Source organism: Melanotaenia boesemani, chromosome 6 (assembly GCF_017639745.1).
Source record: "Melanotaenia boesemani isolate fMelBoe1 chromosome 6, fMelBoe1.pri, whole genome shotgun sequence".
NCBI classification, from domain to species: domain Eukaryota; kingdom Metazoa; phylum Chordata; class Actinopteri; order Atheriniformes; family Melanotaeniidae; genus Melanotaenia; species Melanotaenia boesemani.
Genome location: NC_055687.1, coordinates 28395871 through 28413859, shown reverse-complemented (window position 1 = coordinate 28413859; position 17989 = coordinate 28395871). Strand labels below are relative to the sequence as shown.

Below are 17989 nucleotides of genomic sequence, written 5' to 3'. Positions count from 1 at the left end.
TTTAACATATATTTACTAGTATTTATGTGGCTCTAGAGCATTCTTCTGTCGGTGGTACTTTCAAGTTCTTACAGCTTGACTGAACTTGTGCTTAATTCACAGGACATAAAAAGAAAACTCCCAACTCCTTATAAAGTTTTTACAAATGATGACATATGTCAGAGTGGAAACTGAGCCACAAGGTAAAATCAATTGTCTGCATGGCAGGACTGCCACAGCACTGATCTATTGGAGGATACATGGAAATTTCTGCAGCACTGAAAGTAACTGAAGCCACAGTGGATTGGAGCCACCAACATTTTTATATTTGGCTGATCTGTCTTGGTCAGTCATGAAACAAACTAAACACATGAACAAGATCCAGATCCCTTCAGATGAGAGGACTGTTCTGGAAGACAAGTCGGTGCAGCAATCCATCAAACGCCTTTATAAAGATGAGTCTGCAAGTGAAAGGTGTAAACCTAGAGAGGATTAAAAGATTTCTATTTGCAGTATATTAAGATGAAGAAAAAGCCAATAGAATATATCAGCTGAGGGCCATGAAAGTAAAAGCACTGAAACAAACCAGGACTTGTGGGCCTCTTCTCCTCACCACTGGGTGTGTCTGCTCTTTTTTTTTTTGTCTAATATGCATCCAGGTGTTGTTTGATGAGAGCTGAGATGACAGCCATCCCCATTCCTGTCACTCATTCATTTCTGTCCATCCATCTGTTTTATTTGTGCTCATCTGCTGACTTTGCTTCTGAGAAAATAACTGCAAAATAAGCCCGTGTTGAGCTGTATCATCCCTGACCTGTAAAATTAACAAAAACAAAAGCTATGTGCCTATTAGTAATACTGAGATGTGTCTCAAAGCCAAAATAGTTGAAATGACTTGTCATATTTACAGGCTGTCATGAGCATTTCAACTGCTTAAATGATTTTAAGCCTTTCATTTTCATAGTCAAACTTTGCTGTGGATTTTTTTTATCTTTACACTCTGAAGAACATCTTGAAAGGTTGCTGTCGTAAGCAAAAAGCATGAACTTTACTCTCATTCTCACCTGTCACATATCATCATGCGTGAAAAAACCACCTTGCTCTCAGCAGAGGTGGACCAACTGTTCTCTCTCTCTTGAATCTACAGATCTCTCTCATACAGCGCTGTAGCACTACCTTGTTTGTAGTCGGGCTTATTTTTTTGATGAAAACATTAATGTTTTAGGCTTTTTACATTTTGTTTTTCCAGAGAATAGGTCCATCCACCATGGATGCATCAAACAGTTTTACTGTACTGTGGTCCAGGAGCTCTAAACCTCTGGGGAAAGTAAGGCGACGGGTTCAAGACCTCCGCATCCCTTCTTTTTCTTACTGTGACTTCATATCCAGCAGACCCAGGTTAGACCTGAGCCACAATGAGAGCACCCGGCTTGCTGTGGACTGCTTGCTCAGTCAGGGCTTGAAGGCATACCACGAGATGTTAAAGGCAGAGGGAGAAGTGGATTTTTTGTCTAACACGGAGAAGAATTACATCCTGGAAAATGGAAGAGAAGTCAACACAGGTTCTACATCTTTACATATTTATAATCAGAATTTTCCTATAATCTGTTTAATTCAACCTGTTGTACTTGAGGACAAAACATGCATCAAACTGATGATATTGACAGCTGCTTTTTATTCATCAAAGATTTATACAGCTTTGTGCTTTACGCAGATAATACAGATGCACCAGATGATGAGGACAAAGAGTTTGAAAGTTTATCTGCTGGCTGCGAGTCAAGCTCCCAGTGTTCTGCAGCGTCTATAGACACTGTAAAACAGCTGGACCAGAGCAGCCTAAGAGGTGCTGAAGAAGTGGAAAAAATTCATGGAAGCAATTAAATATGTGGGGCCAGTTTACTTCATTTGGGAAATTCTTATTAGGTGCTTCTTTTTTTAAAAGAAATATGTCTTTGTCCTAACAGATATGAAATTGATTGATCCTGTCATGGAGGATCCCAACGTTGAGGTTTTCTTCTATTCTGACAGCCGGGCAGCAGGCATGAAGGACCTGGTCAGACAATTCATCAGAAAGGCTAAGATGGTATGTTATCAGGTGCGTTCATGTGTTTGTAGTACATGTAGAGTGCATGACATGGATGCTTGTTAATTTTAGCAACACCTTTATAACCTCTATAACAGATGACTGACAGTATGTGTCTGAGTTTAGGCCGTAGCCATAGTGATGGACAGCTTCACTGATGCAGAAATGCTTTGTGATCTTCTGGAGGCGAGCAGGAAGAGAAATGTGTCTGTTCATCTGCTGTTGGACCACCTCAACCTGAACCTGTTTGTTAGCATGTGGCAGGACCTCAAACTCGACAGTAAAAACTTCCCTGTGAGTATTTTCATTTCCCTTTTTTGCATAATTGTGATGAATAAACAACCTGTGCATTGAAATCCAGGGGATTTCTGTAAATGCAACACTGCACAACAGGCCAACATGTTTCCTCATGACAAAAATAAAGAAATTGGATTAACGAGATAATTTGTGTGTCGTGTGTGCAGAAGCTGTCCGTACGAAGCGTCCATGGACGGACGTATTGTGCAAAGACGGGCAGGAAGCTGACAGGTCAGATTGCTGAGAGTTTTATCATCATTGACTGGATGGAGGTACTGACCGGGTCATACAGGTACTAACACGTAAATTTACATACGACCCACTTTGTGTAAGAACATATTTATTAAATATTATTTTATCGGTATATCTAACACAGTTGCATGACAAAATAACACACTTTCAAAGGTTTAATGTATCAGGATGTAATAAAACTTCTTTTGGCCGTTAACAGGTTTTAAAGGTTAAGTAAATCCAATCTCAAATTGACAAAAATACTCTACATCCTTAATAACATCCTTTAACAACACAAAGCCAAAACACAAGTACACCCCCCAGAGTGCAGACATGTCTGGGCCTAATCCAGGTTACTTTTGGTACTTATAGCTCAGTGGCAATTGTCCTGTCATCTCCTCTTTAAAAACAAATGTTTCGGTAAATTGCTGGTTTGGAGCGTTCAGAATGTCAATGCAACACCAAGGAGGAAACGCAGCTTAGAAAAGCAACTGCTGCTGCTCAACAATCTAGAAAATAATGTAAAACCTTTGCAAAATAATTTGGAATCCGTAATTCTTCTTTGAGAAAACTTATGTGGAATCATAAGTGGAAAATATTCAAGACCAAATGAATTAAATGATGCAATTGTAAGAGAAGTTGTAAAATACCCCAGAGCTAGATCTCACAGTCTGCAGGCCTCAGATAGAATGTTAAATGTTACCATTAGAAAAAAGATGGGAGAGGTATGATTTGTTTGGAAGGGTTGCACGAGGAAGCCTCTTTTATCGAAAAAGGTCATGGCAGCATGACTTAGGTTTGCAAAAGTTGCATCTGAGCAAACTGTAAGACTTCAGGAACAGTGTCCTTCAAAATCACAGGACCAAAGTGGAGATGTTTGTCTTTAATGCACAGCTCCATGTCTGGTAAAAACCAAACTCAGCAAATCAGCTCAATTACCACATACCAGCTGTCAAACACAGAGGTAATTTGGAGTCACAAGATCTGGGATCGGAACTACAGAGCAGGTTTAAAATCATCTTCACGTGAACTAACCTTAACAATGAAGGTCCTACTAAGCTGTGCTGCGGCACTGGTCATCCACTCGGGTTTTCTGACTTTGGATATGTGCATGTTCAGTCTCAAATAATTGTCCAGTCATTTTAGTTTCAAAATATTTTATAAGACTGTTGTGAACAGGAACAGACATGTTGATGATGATATGCCAAACACTTAGTTTAGTAGAAAACTGCAAGTAAATCTAAGGTTCAGAGATGAATTGACTAACAAAATATTAATAATAATGTTAGTTCCAAATCTGCAAAAGTAATAAGTTTTAGCACAATTACTGAAGGTTAAGTAGCCTAATATCTTCTGCACTTCTCACATGAAGATGCTTCTAAACAAAAGTCGAACAAGATCTTCAGTATTTAATAGAGTCGGACACACTGTCATTGTCAACATACAGATGTACAGTATTGTTTTTTTCCCCATTGTCTTAGATAATTGATTACTTGGGAGGAGCTTTTCCATGTGATCTCTAATCTCTACAGACCCTTGGGCCCCATGTAGTTATTAAATCATTTAATATTAATTACATGTGTTGTTCATCTGAGCTTGTATTTTAAACTCGGGTGAAGAGCACATTTCTTTTATTATGTCCTGATACGTAAAACCTTCAAACTTTGCATCTTCAAACTTGCATCTCTTTGTCTTTTTAGTTCTGTTTTCTGACTACTGAATATATGTACCTGTGTGTTCTCAACTTTAGTTTCACCTGGCTGTCATGGCAGGTCCATCGGAGCATTGCTGTTCTCATAAAGGGCAGCTCAGTCACACCTTTCCTTCAGGAGTTCCACAGACTCCACTCCAGCTCTAAGCCGGTCGCCGGCTTTGTGTCTTTCATCACTCTGCCACAGACTCTATGTCTTTACTCTACATCACACAAAACTCAGAACACCAACTGTGCTGTTAGTATGAAGAAATCCAACCAGGCAAATATGATGTCACTTTGGAGTTGGAATCAAGAGGCTGAAAATGCTGAAACAAATACAAAAATGAGAGTTTTCTGTGACCCACAGAGCCCAGAGATTGAGGGCAGAGAAGGTTGTAACCAGTCTGAGCAGAAAGCAGGTATTGGCTCACACGCAGAAAGAAAACCTACACCACTTTTCCAAAAGTCTTTAGTTCAACAAGTAGCAGAGTGTGAGGTGCAGAGTGTATCTGTTGAAACGCCACAGCACACAGTGGGAGCTGTCAGCACTCAGCTTGCTTCAGAGTCAAATCTGCAGTCTCTAAAGAAGAATCAAGACCAGATCCAAAGTCTCTCAAGCCCTCACGGTCAGACATTTTTCTCAAATGTTCAGTCTCAGCTTGCAAACACTACTATCACTCCCACACTTGAAAAGAGTCTGAGGGATCAGAAGCCAAATCTGATGCATGCTGCTTCCCCAACACATGGACACCACAGTACTCTGAATTATTACTCAGCTTTGATGAAGAATTCAAATCTCAACCACCCCGATGTGTGTAGTGAAAGACTTGCATCTCAGCAAATGCAGAGCACAGTGACAAAGCCTTTAGGGCTTGTGTCAGGCCAAGACACACAAAGAGGAAAATGGAGTTACTCACTTAAATTTCAACCAAAGTCAGAGCTTCCATCTGATAATCCCAACGTCCTGTTTTCAATGTCACAGCAAACACGTATAATAAACAGCCCTCAGGTACCTTTTATCAGCTCCAGAGGACACACATCTGGACTTCAAGCCAAATTCTCCTTCCTAGAACCAGGCAGACAAGATCAGACCCTGAAGCATTCCCATCCACTGCTCCACTCACACCTCAACACTGCATTCTCAAATTCAGAATCATCACATGCAGGAATGGGTGCTCATCTTAGCCCTCCGCTGCAGCCAGACTCCAAGATGTTTCTGCCAGGTGCAAGAGCCAAGATGCATCTTCAACCCATCACCTACCAGCAGGTTAACTGTCCTCCAAGACTAAACCGGATCTCCCAAAATCAGCAGGCTGCAGGACCCAGAGCTGTTTCTCGCTTCAACTCTTTCAGCGGCACCACGGAGAAAAGACAACAGGGTTGGGGGACCCCTCAGAGCAGCATGAATACATCACTGGGAAGAAGCAAGAGCATTACTGAAAGACACACAGCAAGCTTCAGAGGAGGAGACCTTCAACAAAACACAACATACATCTGAACACTGTGGAGACATTTCATTCTTAGTTTACAAAATCATTTAGTTAAATGTAAAAAGATTTTTCATCACTGTTATCACCTACTAGCTAAAAAAGACTTCTGCTCAGGTTGATGAACAACAACCCCCCCCCCCTGTGTAATCTGGCACATACGTAAGTGAGAACATCCACGTGCCAGAGAGATGAGTGTGTTGGGGACTTTTATTATCCAGGTGATTCTTTCCAAAAGCTTTTTAATTCTGTTTTTTTAAATCAGTTTTGTAAAGAATTTTTTGTTTCTGAATATGTTTTAAGACAAATAAGATTTTTCACAGAAGAAATCGAGGTTTTCTTCATGTATGACGACTTGTCAGACTGTCCCAGAGCCACTAAAGTCTTCTAAAGACTTAGAGATCGATTGCAGATTATTTAGTGTGGACATGAAAAATTTATAAAGAGGCTTGTCAGGAAGTAAAACCTTTCATAAAAATGTCATTAAAGGTGTACATATTGTAACAAAATAATTTCAACTATAAATCAATGTAAAATATAACTTTGTAAAAGTAAAAAGTGTTTGTCTTGCAGCTGTGTGATTTCTGTTATTGATATTTTTACTACAATAAATCAAGGCTTAGCAAAAGTAAATATGAAATGAATCAGTGAATTTTGGCTTTACTTATAAGTTCATCATAAAAAAAAAAACCCCTATCAAGAAAAAAAACTAGTACAATACAGATTATCTTAGTGGTGGTTAAAGCAGAGCCTTGTTCCATGTGATGCTAAAAAACTGGACCAAGGTACTCTAAGCTGTCCTGAAACACTCAAGAAAAGCCTTTCCTCAGTGTGAGAGCTTCTTCATGATCCCTCATTTTGTTTGTAAGAAAGACATCTGTGTGCAGGTATTTTATAGAGTGTTCTAATAAAATACACTTTGAAAAGGCTGTAAATCAACTCAACAACTAGAGTGATGCTTACCAGGTGTATTCACAAGAAGAGTTGCACTTTTTATATAACTACAACGTTATGGTCACAGTAGCAGCCAATCCCTTTTATTATGACATTGGTGATGATCACAGTTAACCTGAAAAAAATAGTCATTTTGCAGGTTTAGTTAATGGAAGTTAACTAAATAAAAAGCACATGACTAGATAAAAATGTGGATTAAAGTGCAACGTTTGACCCCCCTCCCCCAAAAAAGAAAAAAAAATCATTGACAGAACATTTTATTGACATCTAGTCACTTTACTAAAATAACTGTTATCTCTTTTTGAATTCCCTAATAGGCCATTTATTTCTACTTGATGTGGGTCCACATACATGCCAGCTGCTGTTTTTGTGCCACCATTTTTAATATTATGTCTCTGAATGGACAAATTGTGTAAAGTGAGACCCCTCTGAGTTTTAAAACTGCAAAGAATAATTTAAGCTGGCTCTTAGCTTTATCTGGAGAAGACTAACTGCACAGAAAAAATCTCCATGGCAACTCGAGCCAGAGGAGAAACCAAATCGAGGATAATTTCAGACAGGGAAACTGGAAAAGGGCTGCGAAGAGCTGCAAAGTTATGCCAGATACACTTCTCCCAGAAAAGGAAATGTGAGGCAGACACGTGACAGCGACAAGCCGCTTTGATCTCACACTTTTCAGAGCAAACTTTAACTTTTTATACAAAAAAATTTATAATTTACAATCGCCAAACTTGTCTGGCTTCTATTCAATGTGTAAGTCAGCATGCCGACAGCAGATGCCACTCTTCTCACATAATTACTTGCATCTTGTCTCCTAAATGTCCTTCAGTTGTACATGTAGGCCTTTCAGATAACTCTGTTATTTGATTTCCCTGCAGAAATTTAAACCTTCCTTTTGGGATTTTATTAAAAATGTTTAATCAACAAAACTAAGCAATCTTTTATACAACAGCCCCATCAAAACTAAAGACCTCTTTGGCCTCATTGTTAAAATGGAGGAAATATCTTTAAAAAAAAAAAAAAAAAAAAAAAGATTATCTTAGTTTTCCTTTGTGATGCGTTATCAGTGTTTTGTGTATATGTGAGTGAAGAGGTAAAAGGGACAGGGTTTACAAAACAGCCACAACTAAAAGTCCTATATTCATCACAGGTGGTGTATTTGTCTTTAATTTAAACATTTTTTGTGTATTGTCCCTGTCAAATTTAAAAATAAGTAAACTAGATAAGCAGTCAATAATCACATTTTCCATATATAACCAACACTTTACAATAAGTTAAACAGGAAAGATGCTCTTATATCTTAAAACTGATAACAGTTAATAAAGAAAAACGTACTGACCCTGTTTTAGGAGGTGCAGCAGAATGTTTATGTATAGCCAAATTTAACTAGAGCATAAGAAAGGAACTCATTAAGATATTGAATACTTTCTTTAAGTCCATTATTTAGATCGTTGTCCAGTAGTTACACCTCTGCTCCTTGTCTATACTTGTCAAGAGAAGTGATGACAGGTTTTATTTTCAGCCACTGTTATTTAATGATAATGCACAAGGTCGTAAAAATAAACTGTTTCATGCTTCATGAACATGTTAAGGCATATGTCACATTTTATGTAAACAATAGAAATAAAATGAATCTCATTGTTTTCTATTATAAGGCAGAACAGAATCAGACACATTACATCTCACACTGTATGAAATAACGGACTTGGTCCATGTACAATCACCACATTCTCAATCCCTGTTCTTTAGAAAAATACTGTTACACTATAATTCACACCTCTGAATGTTGCTTTTATATGTGTGTATGTGTGTATATCTACATTCATACACACCTTTAAGATTTGAAACACTTTAAGCTGATATTTGTTTGAAATCTTTCAGGTCTTCAGTCACATCCTGTCCTAAGGACTCTCTACCCGATCAGTCTGTAATAGGCCTGTTAGTAAGATCTTGTTCCACCAGCGCTCTCTGAAGCTCTGCAAACACACACTGGCCAGACTCTCCCCGTCCTGGTAGTCCTCCCTCATCTTCTCTGGGATCAGGTCCTCTGACATCACCTGGAAGATGGAGGAAGAGACGTGACAACAGACTGCTTGGAATTCAAGCCTTGATAAGGCACGAAAGAAAAAAGTGTGTCGTCACCTCAGTTAGCGCCTGCAGTGTTGTTTCTTTAGGATTTAGTTGCTGCAACATCTCCTCTGTCTTCTGTAGGACATTTTCAGTGCGCTGCAACACAAAGGAGGACTGCTGCTGCCGAAGGATTCCCAACAGGAGTCTGTGGGAGGCAGAACAGTCTTTGCATATGAGCAAAACTTTTAGCATCCCAAGTTGGAATCTTATTTATTTGACTCTCAGATTATGTGTACACTTCAGATCTGAGGGAAACCTTTTAAAATGTAATAAGATACTTTAATGATTTAGCTTTCTTGCTTAAGTAAAAATAGGCTCTGATTAGATATTTAACCCTTAAAGCTGTTCTGAACATTGAACAACTGTTTTTTAAGGAATTTTCAGCTACAACAAAATGATATACTTGATTTCTAGTTGCAGCTTCTGGAAAATGATGTTTCCTGTAATGCACTATGTAAACACAGTGGACTTATAAGCTGTACCTTGTCCTGATAAAACAGACAGAAGCTTTGAGCCAGAGCCAGTCCTCACTGAGCTCTGCTGTTTCTTCCTGCAGCTGCTTAGTCTCTCCAACCATAGGCTCAGCTGCTGAATAAATGAGAGAGAAAGAGGACATATTTACATTTAATCCTTGTGTTTAACAACTTCCCATTAAAAAAAGCTAATCTAACTATAAGAATGAAACATTTTAATCAATCTACAGTGTCACAGAAGTCTTGAGTCTCTTATCTATTACCAAGAAAAATACAATCAATGCAGGGATTTAAAAAAAACAAACAAAACAAAAATGGAAAATAAGTAAAAAACAGACAACTTTTAAAGAAAAAAATGAAAACTCTTCAGACCTTACTGGAGAAGTATTTAATTTTAGAAGTGTTCAAGACCACTTAAAAAGACAGCAAGAAGTATGGATGCTTGGATGGAAAATATGGAACATATGAGTGGCGTAAGGCTTTTGCACAGTATCGTACAGTAAACAAACAGTGGGGGTGTTAAGAGAGGAAGCTAACCTTACCCGTGTGTGTGTTACTGGCCAGCAGCTGCAAACATGTCTGTCCCAGGTTGAACCAATGCCAGGGGTTAAAGGGCAGCAAACTACACAGCTGCTGCAGACATGACATCTGGGATCCTACCGCCCCAAAATGCTGGTAGATGCTGACCTTTAGGAGAGGTCAAAACTCAGTTAAATACTGTTTATAGCACCTGAAGAAACTGAAGTTTCCTTTTAAAAGGAAGTTAATATGTGAGGTTTCTGGCTAAATCTGACCTTAAGGAGCAGGAGGCTGGTCAGGTGACAGGTGTTGGATGCTTCTTTGCTCTGAAGAAAGGTTGTGTAAATATCACTGTTGTGTTAAGAGGGATGCCTTGCTGCTGTGTTTGTTTAATAACTAAGTCTAAATAAGTAAAATAACTAATCATTCACCAAAAATGACTAAAAATAATAGTAGAGTATGTTCACATTCTGTTATTACTTACTGATGTTTCCAACATTAACTTGTTTTTTTCAGCACAATAATGTGATAACACGCAGTTTTAGGGAACCGTCTTTACCAGTATATCAACCAAGTCCAGCGCCTTGTGTCTCAGTCCCAGTTTGGTGCAGCATCGAGCCATTCCCTCCAGGACGTCTCTTCTGATGCTCAGGTTGTTGTCGGCGATCCACTGCAGGCAACTGCTGTACGCCTCCAAGGCTCCCTGAAACCACACAGATAACAGAGGAGGCACAGAAAGAAAATCAGATGTCCATATTGTGCATTTCAAAGTGAACGACTGGCATATAAAACAGAAAGAAAAGACTAACATAGTTCTTTGAGTTTTTCTGTGTACAGCTCTAGAAAAAAAATATTAAGAGACCACTGCTCAAACTGCTGTTGGATAACTTTCTGCTACTCTTTCTGCAAAAAATCAAACGGCTCAGCTTTGCTTGATGGTTTGTGACCATCCAGCTTCCTTTTAATGTCATTCCAGAGGTTTTTAACAGGGTTCAGATCTGGAGATTGAGGTAGCCATGACAGGCTCTTGATGTGGTGATCTTCCATCCAGACTTTGATTCCCCTGGCTGTGTGGCCTGGAGAACTGTCCTGCTGTAATCCTCCGGATTGGGGAGTAGAGTCTAAGAGTAAAGGTTGTATATGATTTTCCAGGGTAATCCTGTGTGTCTTTATTAATGCATCCTTAACAAAGACACATCTGCCTGATTCCAGTGTTGCTGAAGTCCCCCTGATCATCACTGATCCTCCTCTTTATGTAACAGCGTGAGACACTGTGGCTTGTAGGCTTCTCCGGGTCTCCATCTAACCATAAAACAACCAGGTGTTGGGCAAAGCTGAAACCTGGACTCATAACATGACCACAGGCTGAGGTCATTTTCAAACCGCAGCCTGAAGTCTTTGCTTCTCACTGATTAAGATGAGTTGTGCATGAGTTCAGTCCTGCCTCCAGGAGCCTTGCTGTGCACTTCACTTCACTCTCGGTTTGCCACTGTGTTTGACAGTCACTTGATGTCAGCGTATGGCTTTGAGTGACGAGTTTTAAGTCATTCCTTTTGTTTCAACGTTGTTTTTGCCCTCTGCCAGACTGTAGTTTTGTTGTCCTGGTAAAGCAGAATGAGATGTGCTTGTGTTGGAATTACATTTATCTAGTAATACGTAAAGATGCCTATTTATGAATAAAAAGCAGTGGTCTTTTTTTTTTTTTCCAGAGCTGTATATTTACTGCTTTTTCTTCCATTTTCAGTCCTGTTCTTTTAAATTTTCCAGAGGAATGTTTGTGTAATTTTTTTTCCAGCTACTTAACAATGATCAATAAATCATCAATAATAATAATAATAATAATGAAGGCATGGACTAGTGTTGCATCTACAGGTGGCAGACACTTTACCAAAGAACCAAGTTCAAATCGTATATTTAGTCACTTTGTTATTAGTAGTCTGCTCTAATTTCTTTAGTTACATTTACAAAGTTTGACAGACATCAAATTAAGTTTTTGAACTAATTCCCAAAGAACCTAAATTGACATAACAGTGTCCATATTATTTACAGAAAATAAACTGTATTTGAAATAGCCTGTAAGTTCCTGGAGCTTATAAACTAAGTTTCCTCTTCTAGTTATTTTTGACAGCGTCACTGGTGATTTGTTAATTTCATGATTTAGAGAGATAGCAGATCAATCAAAAGGGCTTTAATTACCTGATAGTTCCCTTGTCTTAAAGCCAAGTCACCTCTAAACTTGTACACTTTCTGCTTCTCCAAAGAATCCTCGGTATCAAGGGCACTGCTTTCACAAAACCACTGCAGGGAGAGGAGGAGAAAGGATCTAGATAACTTTCAAACACAACATAAAGTTGCCTGAAGCTGCTGCTCAGTTACCTGGACTGAGAAAAACATCCACTTTTGTGTACAATGCACTATTCTTTATATATATCAATTAAAAGCATGCATTGAATCCAGAAAGACACAACATGAACAACGAAAGTCCTTAAGAATGTGCAAAACAGCTGTTTCTGCGGAAATGACTAGTTAGTAAAAGTGTTCTAGATACAACAGAGAAAACACATTTTTAAACAGTAGACATTATAACAACTGGGAAGGGGGCAGCACTCTTTCTTCTTTATCATATCCTAATTTTCTTGTTTTTTCTGTCTTTGGGGTTTGGGATTAATTTTGTATGCAGCTTCATCAGGTTAAGATGATGTGACACATTTGGACAATGCACAATTAACTTTCTTTTAAACTTAAAAATAAATTCATATATAATTGTTGGTAACTTCATATGTAAAATTGAGTATCTACTGAGTAACAACTTTCACTGAATCTTGTGTTTTTTCTGCTAAATGAAGCAAAAGTACCCGATTTTATTCTCTTATTTTATTTTTCTAAAAGAATAGAAAATATAAACAAAATTTCAGTTAATATAGCGAATATGCTCCACATTATGGGTGATTAAAATGAAATGAACCCATTATTTGAGTCAGGGATGTTGCAAAAGGGAATCAAAAACGTGCAGGACACTGGCTCAAGAGGTCCGGAGTTGATGGTCTCTGCTCTAACTGGTCACTATTAAAGCAGGTAACACTGTGTAAGTACTGGAGAAACCATTAAGCCTACATCTGTCAGAGTACAATTAATTTGAGCAATATGGAAGATGTTTATTTTAAATTCTTGAAAACAACATTAGCTGTACACATTTTTTTCCTCCCGGGAATAACTTATACTGGTTGAACACAAACTAAAGTGTCATTTTTACTGTTGGTTAGTCTCACCTCTGGTTCACACACTTTGGCGTTGTATGAGGACAGAGACTCGCACACTCGGTCTCTGGCTTCCGAAAAGACCGAGTCATCAAACGTGCTACCTAAAATCTCCATCTGGAGCCAAAAAGTATGGCCAGTTCCTCAGTTTTTACGGGTTAATAGGTTTAAATACATATCTAGCCTACTTATTTACGTCCTCATGACTTCACAGTCCTTCATCATAAACTGCGCTGCCTACAACGGTGACAATAACTACAGTTCCGGGCAGAAAGGTTCCGACGGAAGCGTGAGGGATGCAGCACACATACGCCTCCTTTATCAGCTCCATCTATATAAAATAAAATTATTTTAAACACATTTTATGGATGTGTTGACGTTACTTAGCTTACTTACCACACTAATAAACTTAATTTCCATGTTATCCATTCATATTTAGAGATAACACAACAAAATGTAATAAAGCACTTAAAGCTAAGAGAACAACCCTTTTTATTAGGACAACTGTCCAAAATATGCATACATAAATATTGTATTTGAATAACATATATTGTGTTTATTTTCATCTTTAAATAAAAATGCACTTTGAAGTAGTAATAAAGTCTGAAAATCATTAATATTTTCAATGTGTAAGATGGCCAAACATTCTTAGCCTACCATTCATTCATTAATTTTTTATTTCAAGCACTTGTAACACAAATCACCAATGTACAACAGCATCAGACAGTCCAATTTCACTCAATAGAATAAATGCAAATCCTTAATGCTCAAAAAGGATTGGGAAGAAGAGAGCTTATTTAATCCTACCCCATCAACAGCTTTACATAAGTTCAAATTCTCACACCTGTCCCAAACCTCAAACCAGGATAATGTCCAAAAGAGCTGCACCAGATTACAAACATGTATTCAACAGACTTTACAGTATTTACCAAATATGAGAAAATAAAATGTAGATTACCCAAAATATGTGAACCATCAACTTGATGACAGAAATATACCGATTTCAGATGATCATACACTTTCATAAAGAGGATTAAAAACATCTTAGCTAACTCAACTTATTTTTTAGAATCCAAAATTAGGTACAAACACCTGGAAAAAAGACATTTTACAAAATGTTCAATAGATATTGAAAAGAAAATTATCGTTAAACAAAACAAAATGACTGCTGAACATAGGCAGCATTACAACCACAGAATGATTATTTTTTTGCACAGATGAAATTATACATTTCATAGTCAGACTTTGTGTGCCAGAAATGCTCCTCGTTTTTCATCATGACACCACTCATGTCACAGTTTTCTTGTTTACTGCTTATATTCCAGCGCTCAAACTCTACAGCGTGATTATCTACCCAGAACCAGAACTGCAGGGTGCAGGTGTAGTGAAGGCCCAACCACACATACTCAGTGTCTGCCTTCTCAGCCTCCAGCTCAGCAAAGGCCTGCGCTTCTTCATCAAGGATGGAGGCCAGGTCCTTGTAATTGTCTCTGCAGTAGTACAGGGCATCTTCCCAAATCATTTTCTTCTTGATTAATATAAAAGGTGATTCTTGAAGAGAGAAAAAAAATAACAGTTTAAAAATATTAAAATGTAATAAAAATATAAAAACTACCATACCAGAGAACCAGTAAAAAACAAGAGCAAATGTTTTAGTTTGATTAAGAAAGTGTATTCTTATTTCTCTAATCCTTCTCTGTCACTTTACAGAACATAAAACAGGTGATTTCTCTGAAACAGAAAGTTACAACATGGCTCCTCCTGTGTAGCTCTGCAACTCTATATTAAAATTATCCAAATGATTTTATTAGATTTACATGTCAGAAGTATCTTTGAAACTTTTACAAATGACTATTTGTCATAAAACTAGGGGAAATGCATACAGCAGAATCCATAACACATCAAACCCTGACATCTGTAGTCAGTTGTTGATAAATCGTTCATAACAGGGGCAGTCTCACTGTCATATGGTGTCAGTTTATATCCAAACAAATATTTTCATTTTAACATCTGGATTGTACTAGTATGATTTAATGCACCTGGATTTAGCTTTCTGTCATGCTGATGTTTATGTTATGTTTTGTCCAAATTAATTTGCATCTGCTAAGTTGTGCGTTTGTGGCTGAGAACATTTAACACACCTTTTATTGTGCCGTTGATGTTCACTTCACACAGAACTGCAACTTTGTCTCTAGGAAAGAACATAGTGATGTAGCGTCCCACTGATGGCGTAAAATTATAGACATTGGATTTGCACACTGTAAAGGCTTTGATAGTTTGAACCCTGTAAAGAAAGACCAGTGAACACACACTTGGAGACAGAAACAGAAACAACCAGAGGAGCAAGAGGATGGGAAACTGGAAAAGGTCAAGAAAGCAGTAAACCTATAATAGTTAGTTGTGCACTGCTAGTTTATGAGTTGCAGTTTTATGATAAAAAAAAATAAAAGAAATAGCTGTACATTTCACTGGTAGTATGAAAAATTGCTACTGGGCTGGTGACTAATGTGCCAGTCACACAGGCCAACCACGGATACATCTTAAAAGTTTTCCACCTCCCAAAGACTGAAAATGTGAAATCCAGCAATTCAGAGTAATGTGAGGTTCTTACAGGGTGTTGTTGGTGCCGTTGTTCCGTCTCGAGTTCCCAATGTAGATCAAAGCATTGGTTATATCTGCATGAGTTGCATTTATGTTGAATATAGAGATACAGGAAATGTTGTAAATGCCCCGCAGATCAATTTTCCACCATGACTGTTTATTATCGGTGATAGAACATTTGTCGTAATTTCCATCAACAGCTCTGTCAGAACTGTATGTGATCCCATTTCCTGTAAAAGTAGATGACTGAGACGAGGTTTTCTTGGTCAGAATCACGTTTCCTGCGTTGCATTTAGCTGTAACTGAAAAGACAAAATCACAGTATATCAGTATTTTGGCGCTTACATAATACATTTATAATCTTAATTTTAACATTACTGTACCGGAGTGTCATTTGGATCTTTTTAGGGGTGTGTGTGTGTGTGTGTGTGTTGGGTAGGGGGTTGGGTCTTAAACGGACTAGCTTTAACAATATGAGTAAAAATTAAATAAGCACATTATGAATTCAGGCTAAACTTTATTGTCATTTTTACTGTTAGCAACAAGTCAGATATTAAGCAGAAATGAAAGTTTTTTACTAATTCATCAAATCAAAGCTCTTCTTTTATTTAGTAACCAAGGTTGCTTTTAAACTTTGTAAAACTGAGTTTAATCTGACACATCTCACACTTTTTTTTTTTTTAACCTGGCTCTCTCCCCTGTGGCTCCTGGCAATAGTGTTTTTCACTGAGGATCCCAACGGTTGCACCTAAAGAGAACACAGACAAAATCTAAATCACTTATATTTAACATTCTTTACACTAGATCCTTAAGACACATTTAAGGATTTATTTAAAGCAAAAATAAATAACAAAAAGTCAATGAACACATTATTAGGTGTGCTTTAAAAAGTCTTAATAAAGATTTATTTGACTACAAAACCTTCAGTGTTTCGCTTTACTCTTTTTTTGTATTTCAAATGCTGTCATTTCTTTTAGTGTTGTTTATTGAGAACTATTTTATTTCACCGATCCATTATTTTTTTAATTATGTGCTGTTTATATGTAATATGAATTTCCTAGTTTAATCTAAGGTCTATCTTCCATTGCTATAATAATTTGTAAAGGTGTGCCTTGGACAGGTCTTCTGATATCTGCAACATGACTGCACTGCCACTTATTTCCATAATTACCAGCTGGCTGCAGACACACATATTTATTGTCAAATTATTATTCCTGGGGCTTTAATGATTTTAAATAAAAAGTCATTGCCAGCTCTCATAATGGACTGCAATATAAACACAGAATTTCCAGCCCTGAACTTTCACCCTTCAATGCATCTTAAAAAATCTTTACAAATAACATTATTTTTCTCTGTTCTGGACCATCTTGCAGTAAAACTAGACTTAACTATTTTATTGTCATCATTTTTATTCTTTGTAATCATCATGTAAAGCATAAATGTGCTACACAGGACATACTTTCATGTGAACCAAAACAAGCAACTTACCAATGACAACGATGAACAACAGTCTCCACAGCATCTATGGTGAAGAACAATAATATAAATGAATGTAAAAATAAATGCAGAATAGAAAAAAATCACTGCACAGAGACATCCTTGTCTACAAAAAACACATAAATAAAATAAAAAACAGGAATGTCTAGACGATTAAAATGAATAATTCAGATTAAGCTGACTTCACTCACCATGGCAGGTTTTCTTCTTCTAAAGTTCACATGATGCTTCTCCCAACAAAAACTGCATTCTTATAGCTCTTAGATTAGATTAGATAAGTAAGAATAGATTACCATCACATTTTCTACTTTAGAGTCAAAGCAGTTATTTAATCTAAAGCCTTTTGCATTTTATTTGCATGTGTAAATATCCAAACATGTGCACACATCCAAACTTATTCATCAGCTCTCCAACACATGCAAATATTCCTTTCATTTCCTCTTACTTTGTTTGAGCAGCGGTAGCTTTTCAGTAACAGCTCTATTCACTCTGTGCAGAAAAAAGACAAACAAACAAAACAAACAAAAACAAAACCTTTAGGCTTTCAGTGACATTTCAGCAGACTGGTTTTTGGACTGTATCCTGAAACTAATTCAGGTGTTAACATGTGATACTGCACTGCTTTTTACATCACAGTTAACCCAAAATTGTGTGACCATGGCAACAAAACACCCTTATAACTAATTAACACAATTAGAATAAACACGTTTAGCTGGGTTTTAAACAGACATGGTGAATTTTCAACTCTTACTTCACATTTAGTTCAGATCACCTTTTCCTGGTAGAGT

The 17989-nt window shown here is 37.4% G+C and overlaps 2 protein-coding genes across 5 annotated transcripts; both read right to left on the bottom strand.

The window, feature by feature from the left end:
- Positions 1-8502: 8502 nt before the first annotated feature.
- On the bottom strand, positions 8503-13376 carry zgc:101716 (uncharacterized protein LOC492784 homolog). Of its 2 annotated transcripts, none has more exons than XM_041988895.1 (8): positions 13116-13376; positions 12043-12144; positions 10406-10549; positions 10122-10172; positions 9870-10014; positions 9337-9442; positions 8867-8999; positions 8503-8781 (listed from the first exon to the last, which is right to left on the bottom strand). In XM_041988895.1, the coding sequence occupies exons 1-8, from the start codon at positions 13218-13220 to the stop codon at positions 8626-8628; spliced, it is 942 nt and encodes a 313-aa protein (XP_041844829.1). In that variant the 5' UTR covers positions 13221-13376; the 3' UTR covers positions 8503-8625. The 2 variants fall into 2 exon arrangements, with proteins under 2 accessions (XP_041844829.1, XP_041844830.1); XM_041988896.1 differs by having other exon boundaries at positions 9337-9439.
- Positions 13377-13582: 206 nt separating this feature from the next.
- On the bottom strand, positions 13583-17984 carry LOC121642272 (macrophage mannose receptor 1-like). 3 transcript variants are annotated; one of them, XM_041988898.1, is made up of 7 exons: positions 17647-17984; positions 17393-17460; positions 17193-17226; positions 16390-16452; positions 15715-16006; positions 15245-15387; positions 13583-14654 (listed from the first exon to the last, which is right to left on the bottom strand). In XM_041988898.1, the coding sequence occupies exons 2-7, from the start codon at positions 17393-17395 to the stop codon at positions 14305-14307; spliced, it is 885 nt and encodes a 294-aa protein (XP_041844832.1). In that variant the 5' UTR covers positions 17396-17460; positions 17647-17984; the 3' UTR covers positions 13583-14304. The 3 variants fall into 3 exon arrangements, with proteins under 3 accessions (XP_041844832.1, XP_041844831.1, XP_041844833.1); XM_041988897.1 differs by having other exon boundaries at positions 17393-17984; XM_041988899.1 differs by having other exon boundaries at positions 15245-15294; positions 17393-17984.
- Positions 17985-17989: the final 5 nt, after the last annotated feature.